At 33.1% G+C, this 18,523-nt stretch overlaps 1 protein-coding gene across 9 annotated transcripts; it reads left to right on the top strand.

Annotated features, from left to right (window-relative positions):
• Nucleotides 1–13,444: 13,444 nt before the first annotated feature.
• LOC140991747 (APO protein 3, mitochondrial-like) lies at nt 13,445–16,573 on the top strand. 9 transcript variants are annotated; one of them, XM_073461879.1, is made up of 4 exons: nt 13,445–13,576; nt 13,966–14,469; nt 14,599–15,029; nt 15,506–16,437. In XM_073461879.1, the coding sequence occupies exons 2-4, from the start codon at nt 14,084–14,086 to the stop codon at nt 15,910–15,912; spliced, it is 1,224 nt and encodes a 407-aa protein (XP_073317980.1). In that variant the 5' UTR covers nt 13,445–13,576; nt 13,966–14,083; the 3' UTR covers nt 15,913–16,437. The 9 variants fall into 9 exon arrangements, with proteins under 9 accessions (XP_073317980.1, XP_073317978.1, XP_073317979.1 ...); XM_073461877.1 differs by having other exon boundaries at nt 13,455–13,576; nt 13,934–14,469; XM_073461878.1 differs by having other exon boundaries at nt 13,455–13,576; nt 13,901–14,469.
• The last annotated feature ends 1,950 nt before the right edge of the window (nt 16,574–18,523 follow it).

Here is an 18,523-nt window from a genome sequence, read left to right as displayed (position 1 = left end):
ATAAAATGTGATCATTCTTAGCAAATTTGAACAAGGTCTTATCAACTGATCCAACAGAAAAATCATGATCAGTTAGAAATTTTGAAAGAGTTTCGTACCAAGCTCTGGGAGCTTGTTTAAGGCCAAATAAGGCTTTGTTCAAATGATATACATGATTAGGAAAGTTGTGATTTACAAAACCTGGGGGTTGTTCAACATATACTTCCTCTTGTAGTTGACCGTTCAGAAATGCACTCTTTACATCCATCTGATATACCTTGAAGTTCTTGTGTGATGCATAAGCAAGAAAGATTCTTATTGCCTCCAGTCTTGCAACTGGTGCATAAGTTTCATCATAGTCAATTCCTTCTTCTTGCCTATACCCATGTGCCACTAATCTTGCTTTGTTGCGTACAACTGAACCATCCTCGTTCAGTTTATTTCTGTATACCCATTTTGTACCTATAATAGTTTTTGAAATTGGTCTTGGAACTAAGTTCCAGACATTGTTATAAGTGAACTGATTTAACTCTTCTTGCATTGCATTTACCCAGTTAGGATCAGCAAGAGCTTCATCAGTTTTCTTCGGTTCTAGTTGTGAAACAAAAGCTGAATGGATAAATAAATTTAGCATTTGATTTCGAGTTCTTACTGGATCTGATGGATTTCCTATTACCAGTTCAGGTGGGTGTGATTTTCTCCATATGTACTCAGTATTTGTTGTACCAGCAATTTCTTCAGTTGGTAACTGAACACAGTTTTCAGTCTTAGTTGGTGCTTCGTCAACTGGTATTTGAGTGTTATCATTATGCTCTATCAACTGATCATCAGCAACGATTTTATGTACATCTGATTGGTCCAGTACTTCTGGTTCAGATGTTTGAAATCTGTTTTGATTGCTGACTTTCATTTTTGCTATCATCTTCCAAACTGATATCTGTAAATCGATCAGCTAGCTCAACTTGATCAGTTGGCTTATCAGTTAGTTCAGTTTCATCGAAATAAACATGAGCTGATTCTTCAACATTAAGATTTTCTTGTTGAAGACTCTATAGTCTATACTAACTGATGAGTATCCAAGAAATATTCCCTCTGCAGATTGAGCATCAAACGCTTTTAAATAATTTTTACCATTATCAAGGATAAAACATCTGCAGCCGAAGATTTTGAAATAAGTAATTATACTTTTTCTTCCATGCCAGATCTCATATGGTGTTTTCATATGATTCTTATTAATCATTGATCTGTTCTGAGTATAACACGCAGTGCTTACTGCCTCTGCCCAAAACCTTTGAGAAATGCCAGAATCAGCAAGCATTGTTCTAGCAGCTTCTTTAAGGGTCCGATTTCTTCTCTCAGCTACACCATTTTGCTGAGGAGTTCTTGCTGCTGAGAGCTCATGCTTAATTCCAGCATTTTCTAGAAAATTTGAAAGAGTTTGATTGATGAATTCAGTTCCTTGATCAGATCTGATTCGATCAATTCCAACTGAATTTTCATTTAAAAGTCTTTTGAAGAGCTTTATCAGTTGTGAAGCAGTATGGTCCTTAAAAATGAAAAAAATAACCCAAGTAAATCTTGAAAAGTCATCTACGCCCACCAAGGTATATTTCATTCCCCCTAAGCTCATGACTGGTATATGACCAAAAAGATCCATGTGCAACAGTTCTAAGCATCGGGATGAAGATTTACAACCCTTGTTTTTAAAAGAGGATTGTACTTGTTTACCATACTGACATGCTGAGCAAAGTTTTTCTTTTGAAAAATCTATTTTGGGTAAACCAGCTACAAGTTCATGTTTACTCAGATAGGCAATGGTTTTAAAGTTTAAATGATTTAGTCTCTTATGCCACAACCAGTTTTTAGATGACTTGGAAGCAATAAAACAAACTGGTGCATAAGTTTGATCATTCCAACTGACTTTATATGTGTTTCCACAACGTTTGCCAGTTAGTATGATTCCATCAGTTGAAGTTTTGACTGAACATGAATTTTTGTCAAATTGTACTGAGAATCCACTGTCGCATAACTGACAGATACTAATCAAGTTATACTTCAGGTTTTCTACTAATAGAACATCTTTAAAAGTAAAGTTACCATGGATAAGCTTACCCTTACCCACAGTTCTACCTTTGGAATTGTCCCCGAAACTGATGTTTGGACCACTGTATTTGGTCAGTTGAGATAGCACACTTGCATCTCCTGTCATGTGTCGCGAACATCCACTGTCCAAATACCATATTGAGTTCTTGTTTGTACCTGTTATCTGCAATCACACACATAATAAAACTTGATACCCATACTTATTTGGGTCCTGAGCTGATTAGTCCCTTAGGAACCCACACTTGGATTAGTCTAACAGACTTTCCAGTAGTTGTATTCCAAATTGTTTTTCTCGGCTTTTGTGTGCCTGGTGTGTAGTGTACAGATGATACATTATGTATTTTAGGTTTATTCAACTGATTGTTTAGTCTGTATCTTTTCTGAACTGGCTTGCAGTTATAGTAATTGGAGTAGCTATTTGAATAGTTTTTTTGTGAAACCTCTTTGATGACTGACTTTGTGAATCAGTTGAGGATTTTTTACTATAACCAATCTCATATCTTCTAGCCTTGTTCATATTTACAATAGGTTGCTCAATCAGCTTACTAGGCTCAATTTGTTCTTGTACTACTGCTGATTTAACAAAGTGAATATATTTTCCTTTGTCTATTTTTAGCTTTGGTTGAGTGTCATTTGGACACATTTCTCCTTGAGTGTTGAACCCTAAACCAGTTTTATCAGAAACTGATTTTTGTGAATTCTGCATTTCATTTAGTGCAGTAGATGACTTGTTCCAAGATTGAATGAGCTCAGTCTGTTTTGAGTTTTCAAGAATCAACTTTTGGATTAATAACTGATCTTTGTTTCTTTCTACTTTTAACTCAGCAATTTCCCTTTTTAGACTCAACCCGTCAACTGATTCATCAGTTTTGGTTTTATTGTCTATGAGATCAGTTTGATTTGCTTTGTTTTTTTTTTTTCGAATAATGATGCAAGCTTTTGATATTCATTTACCATATCATGTAGTGTTAGAATGAGTTCTTTTCGTGTAAAATCAGTTGAGCTGAAATCAAATACCTGTTGACTAGATGATTCTTCTTCTGCATCATTAGCCATCAGACACTTGTCTTCTTCATCATCACTAGAGCTGCATGAGCTTTCTGGTTCTGACTCCTCACTGTCAGTTTCTGCCCATTTAGATTTGCTTTCTTCGGCTAAGAGTACCTCATGTTTCTTTCTGAAGGACTTCTTATCATCCTTGGGTTTTCTTTTGTTCTCGTATGATTTCTTTCTTCTATCGGTTGAGTCTTGACTGTCCTTCTTGGGTTTAGGACAGTCAGCAATGAAGTGACCTGATTTGCCACAATTGTAACAAGCATTTGTTTCATCTTTGGAGTTGTTTCTTTGGTATGACTTCTGAAAGTTTCCTCGATTCTTTCTCATGAACCTTCCAAACTTTTTGATGAATAGTGACATAGCATCATTGCTTAACTGATCAGCAGATTTCTCAACTGAACTAGTTGGTTCTGTTCTGACAGCAGCTAGAGCAGTTGTGGCTGCTGGTGTGGATGGTTCTCCTTCTCTGGTTTGCAGTTCGAACTCATAAGCTTTAAGATCAGCAAATAGATCATGAAGTTCAATCTGGTTCAGGTCTTTGGATTCTCTCATTGCCATAGTTTTGACATCCCATTCTTTGGGAAGACCTCTCATTACCTTCAGTGCAACTTCTTTGTTTGTATACACTTTTTCAAGTGCATTTTACTCATTGATGATACTGCTTACTCTTTCATCATACTCGTGCATTGATTCTCCTGCTTTCATTTTGATATTATCAAACTTCTGAACTGCAACTGAAAGTTTATTTTCCTTGGTTTGATCATTCCTTCACAAAGCTGGATCAGCTTTTCCCAAATTTCTTTGGCTGTCTTACACATCTTTATTTTGCTGAAAATTATTTTGTCTAGCGTCTTGTACAGAATGTCTTTAGACACATTATCAAGATTGGCTTTTCTTTTATCTTCAATTGTCCATTCTTCTCTGGGTTTTTCTATTCTTTGTGGTGCCCCTTCTGTTATTGCAACTACTGTATTAGTTTTCAGAATCTTCATGGGTCCGTCAGTTATGACATACCACATGTCATCATCTTGTGCAGCTAAATGAGCCTGCATTCTGATTTTCCAATCATCAAATTCTTCTTTGGAGAACATAGGGATTTTGTTGAATGAAGTCATGCTAGCGAGTTTATAGATCAAAAGTATTCAAGAACAAGATTCAACTGCTCTGATACCACTCGATAGGATCGATTAACGTATCAAGAGTGTTTAGAAGGGGGTTGAATAAACACTCACAATTAAAATGAATCTTTTCGAATTTTGAATTCAGTTTGGTGACAAACTGATTCTCATAATCTTGGTCAATGACAATCAGTTAAACTAAGAGTAGTTGCGGAAAATAACTGACTGAAAGATAGAATACAAAACTGAAATAAAGTGCGCAAGGATTGTTTCTGGATGTTCGGAGATTTCAATCACTCCTACGTCACCCCTTCTATCTCAAGGATAATATTTCCACTAAAAGACTTTGATCGAATACAAGACTTGTACTGATCCACTTCAGTTTGGACTTAACACTGCCAAACCTGAAACTCTTAGCATACAACAGCTTTTATCAGTTCTTGACTGATCTTAGCACAACTGATATTTTCTTGAATGAATTACAAAGTGCTAACACGCTCAAAGTGTAGCTTTAGATGCTACTGATATGTCTGATATACGTGAGCTGTGAATTGTGATTTTGGCAGCGTAACAGCAAGCTTCAATAATGCGTTGATTGTTCTAGTTCTCAGCTGCTTTGTTCACTTATTTGTATGCTTCCTTTCCAACGGTAACTTGAGATGAATTTGAATCTTTGTATCCGTTGATTTTTTACTTGATTATTCCTTGGATATTGTTTTTTTCATTTATTGTGATGCGGCGTCTTAACTGCTTTCGCCGAAATGCGTTGTTCTAAGCTGCGTTGATTTAAGTGCGGCGTTGCAATCTTCTATGTCTCTTTTTCGGTTGATCGTTCTTTCCCGAGACATGTTCAGTGGAAGGAAGCATACGGCTGAAGATATCAAATGATCGGTTTTCAACTGATCAGTCAGCTGTCTTCGAGAATTCAATTAAGTTCAACTGATCAGTTTCCAACTGATCAGTTAGTTTTATTCGAAAGTTCAGTTCAGCTGGGTTCGGTTGCCTTAGATAATATGCGCGATACTCTTCAGTTAGGCAAGCTGTATAGATCGAATATTTGATCAGTTAGTTCCAATAAATAATCGGTTTGTCAAACATCCGAAATTAAGTTTCCAACAGTATATGGTAATTATACACAAGGAGCCTAACTAAAGAAAGAAAACTTGAGAAATGAAGGGCTAATAATATGCTATTTGTGACTAATTTTACAAAAGATTATTCTATCACGGCAAAAACTTGTGTGAGACGGTCTCACGGGTCGTATTTTGTGAGACGAATCTCTTATTTTCATCCCATGTATAATCATATCGTCTATATAAATTATCAAAGCAGTTATCTTCCCTTCTCTTTGCTTAAAAATAGTGTACGAGTCGAATTGTTTTGTTGAAATCCATAGTCCTGTATTGTCAAGCTAAATCGACCAAACCATGAACGAGGTGACTGTTTTAGCCCATATAATGATCGCTTTAATTTGCACATTGATCCAATATTGGATGTTGCGGCATAACCAGGTGGGATATCCATGTACACCTCTTCATCAATATCACCATGGAGGAAAGCATTCTCACGTCAAATTGGTGTAATAGAAAATATAAATTTGCTTCCAACAATATCAATGTTAGAGTACACTTTTCTCTTACCCAAGATGCAGTGGAAGTCTAAAATTTTTCAAAGAAATTTAATTTGAAAATAAAATATTTATTAGACGCCGTATGATTCAAATAACATCCATAGGGTGTTCAGAGTTTAATTACATTGGCGTTTAAAAACACTTGCATCAAACTAGTTTGGAATTAATGGATATATCCTTCTTGTATATCCTAACGAACAGCTTGAAATCTTCTTCGATTTGCCTAATTAAGTCCACAATCGAAGATTGCGTCCTTCGTATAGATCGTAATATAGATTTATGAGAAATTCTGCATTGAGAGTAATCGTTGGAATCAAGCGGCGGTGCAGTGACAACGCTGTGGTGGCTCGGCCGTGCTCCAAGGGCTGGTGGTCAAGAGTTTTGAGAGAGATAAAAAAAATTCTTGGTTTAGATTTTCTTGCATTGTGTGTATTATCAACTCTGGATAACCAATATTTATTATTTCTCAATTAAGATATCATCATAATATTATGACTCTTTCTTTATCATGTATTTTACCATGTCAAAACCTCTATGTATAGGGATGTCAATGAACCCAGACCCGCAATGGACGGGACGGGTTTGGGAATACTAAATGAGTCATAGAATGGGTCTCGGGTCTAATTTTTCAGACCCGTCTGGGTATGGGGCGGGTCATGGGTCCTATAATACCCGTCCCATACCCGTCCCATATATGTGGATATAAATATTCTAGGGTATTAGTTTTATTAATTTTCATTTTTTTAGCAGCCCACCTCAAGGTCAACCATAGACATCTCTGATTCTTTAGGTTAATTGAATTCTTTATTGGGCTAGACTTTAGTTTATTATCCAAATAGGTAGACAATTATAAATAAAGTCCTACACCACCATAACTATACGCTAAATTCCAACTCCAAAACCCTTAAGCAGTGTTTGAGAAAAGTTAAGAGAAGAAAATTCATCTGTCGTCTATCTATCTCGCTTGACCCTAGTGCTTCAAGGTATCTCTCAAATTATTGTGTTGTTAAATATTATATTGAATAATTGTGAAAATTTGGAGTTACGAAACTGTTTTGAAAGGATATCATCAATTAATGGTTGATCATTGTTTGTAAGGTTTAAGTGTAGTTTAATATCGAATAATACATTCCTTTAAACCTCAGATTTTAGTAGTTCGTCTTATTGATACAATTTGATGTTAATTATGCAGAGATCAATTATATTGAAAAGAAAATGACTTTTCATGATGTCGTCACTTTGAACATAATTAGTAGTGTTTTACTAAGTATTATTTTTATTAGTTTTAATTAGGTATTTGAGGAATTCCTTGAATCTGGTTGAGAATGTAAGCGTGCGTTTTTTTTAAATCCTCATAAATTGATAAATACCATTTTAGACTTTCATTTAGATAAATTATTGGGCTTTAAATCCCATGTATTCTAGTCATACGTAAGCATAAACATTATCAAAATTTAGGGAATGTGTTGTACTAAAAATTGGTGTATTACAGATAGAATCTCAAAATTGCACCACCAATGATTCCATGGTTCATTTTCTCGTGGACAAGCTTTCGAATCGTGATTTGTTATTGAATGGAAAGGTACTTCACATGCGTTGTTGTGCTCATATTCTGAACTTGATTGTGAAAGATGGTATGGAAGTAATTAGTAGTGCAATTGAAAGAATACGTGATAATGTTATCTTTTGGAGTGTTTCACTTGCTAGAATAGAAAAATTTGAGGATGCTCTCGTCAGTTGCACATTGAATGTAGTAAAAAATTATTTCTTGATTGTAAAACTCGTTGGAATTCAACTTATTTGATGTTAGAAACTGCTATACAATACAGATATGTGTTTCCAAGGGTTAAATATCGAGAGAGATAATACAAAAATGTGCCAGCTGATGAAGATTGGGTGAATGCAATTGATATATGTGGGAAACTGAAAACTTTTTATCAAGTGACTGAGATGTTTTCTGGAACACTGTACCTCACATCTAACTTTTACTTTCCGAAGATTTTTGATATCAAATTAAAGTTAGATGAGTGGTTGAAGAGTCCAAATCCAATTATTCGAGGTATGACACAAAAGATGTTGGAAAATATGATAAATAATGGGATAATTGTCATGTTATGATTGGGGTTGCTGCTGTATTGGATCCTAGATATAAGATGAAGCTTGTTGAATTTTATTTTCTCCTAATCTATGGTGAAAGATCACAATCTAAATTTGATGAAGTATGATAGAACTGTTGTGATTTGTTGGTTGATTACCAATCCAGGACAACAAAATTATTGGGAAATAGTGGTGGTTCGAGGATTGATGGGACATCATGTGTTTCTAATATTGATGCATCTAATAGTGATATTTTAGATATGTATGATAAATTAATGGCTTCAAGTTCAATCCAAGCTGCGTCAAAATCTCTAACCGAGTTGGATATGTATTTGGAAGAAATTGTCTTGCCAAGAACTCAACATTTTGATATTCTTAGTTGGTGGAAGAAGAATGTGGTCAAATATCCAAATTTACAGAAAATGGCAAAGGATATTTTAGCTATTCTTGGGTCAACTGTTGCATCTGAATCTGCTTTTAGCAATAGTAGAAGAATAGTTGGTCCTCATCGTAGTAGGCTTAATCCAACGACTTTGGAGGCATTGATGTGCTCGCGAAGATGGTTGTGGGGTGAGGTGAAAGGTAAATAAATCACATATTTTGTTATTGTGATTTCGTTTTAATTTTGTTACTGTACTTTCTCTCTTTAAATTATAATTTTTTTACCGTTTTAAATTACAATTTTATTTTTTCAATGTAATTTTCTCTTTAATTTTGTAGGTAATTCTTCAAGTAGTTTACCAACTTGTCCTACCATTTTTGATGAAAAGGAAGATGATCTTGAAGAATGTGTCTTAAATATTTCCTACTCGCTGATTTTATATCGATCCGTTAAAGTTCTGTTATGACTTATTTTTGGGGATGTCAATATTTTTTTTTTTGGAGAGCTACTAACTCTTTTTTTTATGTAATTCATTATGTCGTGAAAATACTCTGTTTGTTATTATTAAGTGTGGTCGAAGACATAATTAGATTTCTATTGTGTTGTATTTAGAGGTTTGTTTTTTCATAATTCAGTCATGTGACAGATAAGATTACTGTTTTCATTTTAAAAAAATTCGGGTCTCACGGGTTTAACCGGCCCCATTTCGTATTCGGTGTGAGGCGGGTCCGAAGAATATTTAACCGGGATGAAGCGAGTAATAGGTCGAAGTTTTCTTCATGGGACGGGTCTTGGGTTTAGCCATACCCGCCCCATTGACATCTCTATCTATGTATATTTTTTCAATTTTTGAATAAAATACTACATGTTATGATAATAATTGATTATTAAATAAAGTATTATATATCATCTATAATGTTCAATGTAATTTTGACTTAGTAGTCAAATACCAATAATCATTATTTAATTTTTAAATTCTAAATTCACTAATTAATTAATTGTGGTTTCATTGTAATCTCAATTGGCTATCAGACAACGTCGATGTGACGAGAGTACAAATCTCGTTCATATAATCAAAAAACGAAAATTTTTGAGGAAATTTTTTTCAACGGATTCATTTTTGACAGCTGTCTATTTTGGAAATTCCTTCACCAAACTAAGCATTTACACTCTTTCACTTAATTAACAGTCATGCGAACTTCCACAACTTCCGAATATGGTAACTACTTATAAATACTTTTATAAGAAATATAGTTAATCTCCATCAAACTACAGTCGATAAATTCAACTCCTTGAACTTGACTATCTCAATGGAAACACAAAAATCAATACTTGTGTGACTCTCAATGGTTCAAAGATATAACTAGCAGTGAGTTCATAACTTCATGTGATTCAGAATAATATTTGTTCTTGTTAGGCCTTATCCTAATTAGTCGCATTCTTTTCATCAACCTCTTCATCAAGAACGTCATAACTCAAATCTGATTGAACCCATCAGATCATGGTAAAAGCAACTAGTATCATCACCTATGATCTCCTAGGTATTACTAATAGAGCTGACAAGAACCTGTAAGCTATTGTTAGTGCACAATACGTCCTTCTACTCATATATCTTTATTGAATTAGCAACCATTGATATATCAAGGGCAATGGTTGCGTATGAATTCGATAACGATGTGATGTATATTTGAGTAATAATAGTGACATGGTATATGCAACTAGGACAACACATTTCTATAAAGTACATGTACTTCTCTGGAAAAAAAACTCCTTGCATTATTAACTCATCAGATCACATTTGATATCTTCAACTATAGATGAGCGGTGATCGTCGAATACAAAGCATTGACTCCTACATATTTCAGAGCTATACCCAATCTCACCATCTGAAGACCTTTCTGGAGTCAATAAATGAGTCAAAGTGCAGTTCTAGTACGTAGAGCCTCCATATTATCCCAAGTCTAAGGACTAATAATGTTCGACCATAACTGGGATTATTCCACTCGATAAGTGATATATGTATAAATAGATATCTCAATGCCCTTCCCAATGAAACGTGACGTTTGCATCACAGATGCTAGTCTTGAGCTCTAAAATATTTATCCTTATTTTAGGTAGTTGAATCGACTAAAAACTAATTTAGAATATACAGTACACTTCTTAATGAATTTCATAATCTACGTTGCGAGATAGATCTCATTGTTGGGAGTTATTAGTTTAAGATTTTCACAAACTGATCAGTAACCGATCAGAAGATCTGAACTGAATCGATAACTGAACTGGTAAAGTGTAACTGAATTGAAGGAGACTTAGCAATTTAATGGAACTAGTAGAACTGAAGTAAACCAACTAAAAATCTCAAAGGATTTAAAGTCTCAAACTGATGAATCGAAGATTGACGAACTGATACCAGATCTAAAGAACTGAATGTGTTATTCACGTAACTGATATAGCTTAACCGAAAACTGAACTGGAACGTTTAAACTGAAAAGACATTAGTTAGAACTGATGCATTCTAGCTGAACTGATCAATCGACCAGTTTGACTCCTAATCAGTTAGTCACGTCATCAGTTGCAATATGAATCTCAGTAGATAAACTGACAGTCCGTACCTATGTAGAATAGTCTGATACATCGTAATTCTGTCAGAAAAAGTCATCTACATGGACTATAAGACAATTCATCGGAGATTAATCATTAAATACATTCAATGCGACCGTTGGAATTGAAGACTATATATAGCTGATGAGTTCAGTTGGAGAAATGTTAATGAACAATCCCCAAACAACTACATCGAGAACAAATCAGTCAGTTGCGATTCACTTTCAATTTTATTCAGTTTGCAAATCACAAAATGTAGCTCTCACTTAATTAATTTATATGTAACATTCAAGCTTCTCATTAGAGATATTCAGTTAACAACTAATAAGTGATAAGAAAAAAAAAGAGTTTCATTTTGACATTGTTTAAGTCCAACTGAAGTGGGTTATTACAGTTCTTTGTAATAAACAGTTAACTCTGAGTATTATTTGAATGTTATCATGAATGACATAATAAAGGATATGTTTCCTATCTCAGTTAGTATCCAAGAAGAATTCATTGGTCGTCACTATTTTTGGATTAAAGACAAGGAAAAGTGGCACCTTCTGCATAATTTTCGGGCATCCAATACATCTGTGAGTACCATATCTATTTATGTTGGTGACCAACACCTATAAAAGAAGATGCATCAGAATTGAAGAAGATGAATGTTACATTGATCAACATCAAGCATTCTCAAAATACTTAGCATCTCTCAAACAAATTTTTTATAAGCTGATTTGAATACGCACAAAGTTTTATCAGATCAATTAAGGATCATCTTATGCATATTTTGTTCTCACTTATCATTTGTATACACGAACTTAATTGTTGAATGAGAATATTTGTAATTGTCAAAAGTTTTTTCTGAACAGATTGAATTTTGTTGCAGTAGTTGCTAGGAGTTTCAGCTCATTAGAATTGGTGAACCGAGCTGAAGTGGGTTTGTACAAAGAGTTGTACTTATCAAATATTCTAGTGAAATCCTTCTAAAAACAGAATTAAGGGAGAAGTAGAAGTTTAGTCTTCGAATTTCCATAAACAAATTCTCGTCCCTATGTACTTACATTTATTTATTTTATCTGATCTGATATGATATGAGCATTTAATATTCACTTTGCATTTTGAGTTGTTTTTGTACTGATCTGTTTAGTTGCTCTTATACTTAGTTCGATTAAAAAATCAACTTGAACTGCTCACACAACTTGAGTTATCTCATATGTCAGTTTTATATGAAAATATTTATTCACCCTTCTAAACTTACTTTTCAATCCTAACAAAGAAGATTACTTTTAAAATTTATATTTAATGATCAAATGTTATTGTTTTTTCCATAATTTATGTTTATTTTTATTATAGGGGTATTGTTTAAATTTTCTTTATTTTATAGGGTTCACACATATATGTCTCAAATAATGTCATATATTTACATTAAAAAATGTCATCATGGAGTGAAATTAATTTTATCATCAAGACTTGTGTACACGAGACTATCGATGAAACTAAATATTTAAATATAAAGACATAAAAATTCCATCAACATATAATTAATGATAAAATTGATGGATTCAATTATTGTCTATGCTGGGTATAACGATTGAAACGTGACGCTTGAACTACAATAAAGTTTAAAATATTTGAGTTACACTATTACTACTGACTATAATTTTTTGTAAAACAACAATCGGTTAGTTCTACAATTGGTATCCAAGGTCACATGTTCGATTAACATTGATTGCAAGGAGTTTAATTATTGAGAGGGTGATTGTTGGGTACAATAATTGTCCATATTATATATAACAATCGAAACGTGACGCTTGAACTGCTATAAAGTTTAAAAGATTTAAGTTGCACCAGTATCACCAATTATAACTTTTGGTAAAACGACAACATTTGGTCCTATAAAAATAATAATAATAATTTAAATTTAATTTTCTTTTAAAATATTTAATTTTGCGATAAATATGAGATACATGAATAGCTTATCAACACGATGACCAAACTTAAAATTGTTTTACATATAAATTTATAAAAATTCTAAAATTCCAAAAGTTTCTGCCAATATGTATTTGCTAAAAAAATAATTATATCACGTAGGTATTTACGTAATATATTAAATGTTTAATGATAAATATATAATGAATATATTATTAAATTTGAAATCATTCAAAATTTATTTATATAATAAATTATTTTTTTAATTTGTGAAAAATATTTATTTTAAAAAAAAATTTGAAAGAGAGAATAATATTTAAAATTTTAGATTTTTGTCTATTTTTTAAATTAATAACAATTACACTCAATCAATATATGAAATACAATGATAAATAAGTCATTATCATGACAAAAGATTGTTATTTTTGTTTAAGTGTTATTTCAAATAATTTAAATATTTATAATAACATTTTAAATTTAAAAACATTCATTACCTGATATGAATAACGAATTTTACTAATTTTAATAATTGAGAGACTAGATTATTTATAAATAAATAAAAAAGGCTCAACACTTGCAAGGTGAATATAACAGCCCACACTCCATCCGCCGCTTCCACCGCCGCTGAAATTCACGGGCAGACACAACTTGTGCACATCGGAGTCGTTATGGCCCCTGCAGCGGGTTTTTACTTGGGTTGTTTTCTCCTCTCATTACCTTATAGTTTTCTAATTTTTAATGCAAGTTTGTATCTTCAGTTTTTTGTTTTTGAGCGAAGTTTATATCTTCAATTTGATAGCTGTTGAAACGGTTTCTTTTGGATAATTGACGCTATTTTCTAGTTAACAGTCCATTAGTCTAAGCTTTATCTGTTTTATTTATTTACTTTCTCGATTGCTAGCCCACTGTTTCCCGCTTTCGGTTGTTTTTTCACTCAAATCTTCAACTACATTTGTTACTTTGTGATCGAGGCTTGCTTTGTTCATTTCTTGGGTTTTAAAGAAGTGGAAAAATGTACAGATATGTGAAGACTTTCTGCATTCTTTATGTTAGAAAAGCAAGAGCTTATTTTGGTTCTTGATTAGCTTTGAAGAGGCTGGGAGGAAGCCCGGGAAGGAAGAAAGGAAGGAAGAGGAGTAGAGTGAACTGAAATTTAGGAGTTTATCAAATTATACGAATTTCTTTTAGTGAGTTAAATAGGTGATGCTCACTGCACGAGGCCGAACATTCTCGAACCTATGCCAGATTTTTATAAGAAATCTTTACAAAGAAACTCGAACGAATGCATCAGAATCAAGAAGTTTTGCTTGCACATCGTGCTCAAACAGGTTGGATTCGTTGGAGCTACCAAGAAAGCTTAGAAAGTCCGAACGGAAGCCATGGGTGACAGATATTAACGAAGTGAAGCGAAAAGCTAGATTGGAAAAGCAAGAGAGAACAATGGTTCGAGAGACTAATTTCAAGCCTCCCAAAAATGGGCTGTTGGTAAAAGGACTAATCCCAGTTGCTCATGATGTTTTAGCTGCCAGAAATCAATTACTGTTTTATACATCAAGAGTCGCTCATAGTATATCCATTTATTTTTGCAGGTAATCAAAGATATTAGGATACATAATTAACCTCTTATATGCTTGATACTGTACTAGAATTGTGTAGAATTATTGTTCTCTTTTCTTTTTTGGCAATGATTGGCTAACTTATATTCTACTTATTTGTAGTGTTTGCGGAGATGTTCATGTGGGTGATCCACCACATAAGATTCGGACATGTAATGTGAGCGGAAGCCAAACAAATAAAGAACATGTGTGGAAGAGAGGAGGAGTTGAGCATGTGTTGCCTGTTGTGGAATCTTTTCATCTGTATGATAGACTGGGAAGAGCTGTTTCGCACAATGAACGTCTACAAGTAGATCGGATTCCGGCCATCGTGGAATTGTGCATTCAAGCTGGTGTGGACATTCCTAAGTATGCAACCAGAAGACGTGAGTTCCCTGTTTACTACGTTGCTGGAAGGCTGATTGATTTTGAGAAGAAGTTTCCGAAAACTGATTCATATGAAAAGGACATAAACACATCTGGCTTTTGGGCATCACCAAAGAGTTCTAACGATGATCAGAAATTTTTGGATTTTCCATTCGACAATCTCAAAGGTTCATCTCGATGATGCTCGAGTTTCTAACTTTAGAAAATTTTCAACGTTCTTGTAGCATAGTTTTCATCTTCTATCGTTTAATCGACCTGACACCTTTTAATTGGATTATTAGATATTTAATTGCTTGTAGTTGTGATTAGTTGATTTAGCTTAGTAATTTCCACTCACTGTCACACTAATGCTGTTGAAGTTGTAAATACGATCATTGTGGCTCTTTCCAGTTGTTCAGACTTGTGAAAAAAACAATGATTCCTAACATGGTATTAGAGCAGGGGATCGCAAACTCGATTCCTACCTGCGCAATTCCTATCATAATTTATTAATGTGGTCTTGGACTGTTATTTATGCGTTTTTGTTGTCCAATACTTAGCCACATGTATGTGTGGATCTTAAATGTTACAGGTATAAATATATTGTTCAACCGCATACCTTGAAGTTGAGCTGCTTCTAAATATTGCAGTGTCATTTGCATAGGTTTTGCTGTGCGAGGAATGGAAGCACTGGATAAATTACATTCCGGAGTCCTAAAACTCATGGAGAAATATGATGTCCAAGCATGTGGATATTGTAATGAGGTGCAAGTTGGGCCTAAAGGGCATAGGGTGAGGCAATGCCAGGCATTCAAACACCAAATGAGGGACGGCCAACATGCTTGGCAACAAGCGTCCACTGACGACATTATTCCCCCTGTATACGTGTGGCATGTTGGGGATTCACAAGATAGACTTCTCATTGATGCTTTGAAGCGGTATTACGGGAAGTTACCTGCTGTGGTCGAGTTGTTTGCACAAGCTGGAGCATCAGTAGGAGAAAAATATCGGGGAATGATGCAGGAAGATGTCATCGTACCTAGTTTAGATGAAGAAAATCTTGTTGTTTGAAGAGGTAAATTCTTTATATTTGGTTTTTCATAAATAATTCGATTCTGGTGTCTCAACAACTGTATACTGATAGTGAAGATGTCAAACATCTCTGTTGTCATGCATAGATGTCAAGGATCTTGATTACTGTTCTCTCTGATATACATGGAGATGTTGGTTAGTTCGATGCTGGCCGGTGGGTTACCACGGACTTGGTCATTGATCACCCACCCTTTGGGTAGCATCGAAACGCCAATATGCTCCAAAGTTTGCAGTTTCCGATCGGCTATCAGTCAGCTCATACAAAGTTCTCATATCTAAAGATCATCGGTATAATCAGAGGTTTGCAACAGCGGGATCAGAAGTGAGTTCCGTTGTATGAAATGATGGGTGCTAATACTATATAGGAAATATGTCGAAAACATGTTTTGCAGAGCAGATGAGTTGGATATGAATTTTATATTTGACGCATAGATTGCTATATCTTGATGTAAACTTGTGCTCAAATAGAATTGATGGTTGGATATGAAACTAGTTTTGTGTTTCGTGCAGTAATAACGATATTTTGTGGAGCACACAAGCATGGAAACCAATACAAGTAACTCCCAAGTATATTTTCTTAGTTCAATTTGATGGCCTGTTTGGCTTGAGCTCCTTTGTTTAAATCGAGTGCTATTCGACTCTATGAAATTGAATTCCATTCAATTTTTTTTATTAGTTATCATTAAATGTTTAGCATTAAAATGTAAGAATTATATTCCCATTTCCCCTTGGTGAATGCTAAGCTTTTATTTTTAAATAAAAACTAGAAAGAAAAATTACGTTCTTTAATAAAATTAAGAGTAGGTCTCTTGTGTGACGTTCTCACGAATCTTTATCTGTGAGACGGATCAACTATAATGATATTCACAATAAAAAGTAATATTATTAGCATAAAAAGTAATATTTTTTCATGGATGACCCAAATAAGAGATTCGTCTCACAAAATACGACCCGTGATATCGTCTCACACAAATTTTTGTCTAAAATTAAATATTAGATTTTCAATTTTGTCTTGTATAGGTAAGTGGTGAGTTTATTTTCTAGACCGGAAATTGTATGTTATGCCAACTTTTTCCCCACACGTGAGTGGAATTTTGAGTCAAACTAAAACTTATAGTTATTAGTTATATATGGTAATTGCTAAATAAATTACTCACTAATATTGGGAAAAAAATTAAAAAATTCAGTCAACGTTAACTTTTCTTTTCTACCTTTATTATTAATTTGGTAATTTACCAAAATGTGATTGTCGTGTTGTCCAAGGCAACGATCAATTGATATTTAATCAAAACATATAATATAAATATTAGTTTATAAGTATATGATTAAATTAAAGTTAAAGTGCTCTAGTATTCTATTTAAATTTTAAATGGATGATTTTAACGATATAAGTAAGATAGTTGCCAAGTTTAAACTTATTATAAGAAAATGTTAAACCAACAATATTATTTTTTGACAAAAACTTGTGTGAGACTGTATCACGAGTCGTATTTTGTGAGACGGATATCTTATTTGGATCATCCATGAAAAATTATTACTTTTTATGCTAAGAGTATTACTTTTTATTGTGAATATCGGTAGGATTGACCCGTCTCACAGATAAAGATTTGTGAGACCGTCTCACAAGAGACATACTCTTATTTTTTTTATAAAATTAAATTAAATTACATTTTTCTTGAATGAGAATACTTTTAAAAAACAATTTAATAAAAAAAATTAATTATATTTAAAATTTTAATTTCAAAAATGATATAATTATTTCTTAAGATACAATCATTAAATAAGGATGTATTAGCAAATTTGTTTGTATAATTTATTTTTCTAATAATATTCTTAATCTTTCTGGAAAAATAAAGTAGATTATATAATTGAAACAAAGAAAATAATAAAGAATTACAACCACTAGTATTGATTAGTGGAGAAGTCAATAAGTAATTAATGTAATTAATTATTTTGGGAAGAATTATTCTGCTTATCTGTGTAAAACATAAATTTGAATTAACTGGTCTCAACATTTTTCTCACCACAATTAATTTCAAAGAAAATCTACGAATCTTCCCCACCAACACCAAGAAAATCCAAGAATCTTTTTCCTTTTTCACGTTTTTCTATTATATATTATTCTCATTAATTTCTTATAGTTTTTTTTACAATTTTTAAAATACTTTTTATTATTTCATATTTTAATTTAAAATTTATTTTTTAGAAAATGTTTGAGAATTATTTATTCAACTATATCTATATCAACAATTTAATTTATATAAATAAAACCAAACTGATTTTTTTTTTATTTTCACAAAGTATTTAAATATTTATTAAAAAAAATACCTCAAAACTTCCAAAAGATATAAAACCACAATTTGCAATTTACTATTTTTAAAAAAAAAAATAAATTTTTTTTATACATTAAAAAAATAAGATGTATGACTGCTCAAACTCGTCGGTCGACCCACTTTGTTGGGGACAAATGAAACAAAATGAGGTCGGAAATTTTTTTCCCTTCTTTTTAAGACAAAACTGAAATAAGCCAAAAGCCGGACCAATTTTGTACCCGAAACCACGAAATAAATTACAAGGAGATATTGATTAT

The sequence above is a fragment of the Primulina huaijiensis genome, chromosome 13 (assembly GCF_012295235.1).
Source record: "Primulina huaijiensis isolate GDHJ02 chromosome 13, ASM1229523v2, whole genome shotgun sequence".
NCBI lineage: Eukaryota > Viridiplantae > Streptophyta > Magnoliopsida > Lamiales > Gesneriaceae > Primulina > Primulina huaijiensis.
The sequence above is the reverse complement of the archived record's forward strand: the minus strand, read 5'-3'. Positions and strand labels throughout refer to the sequence as shown.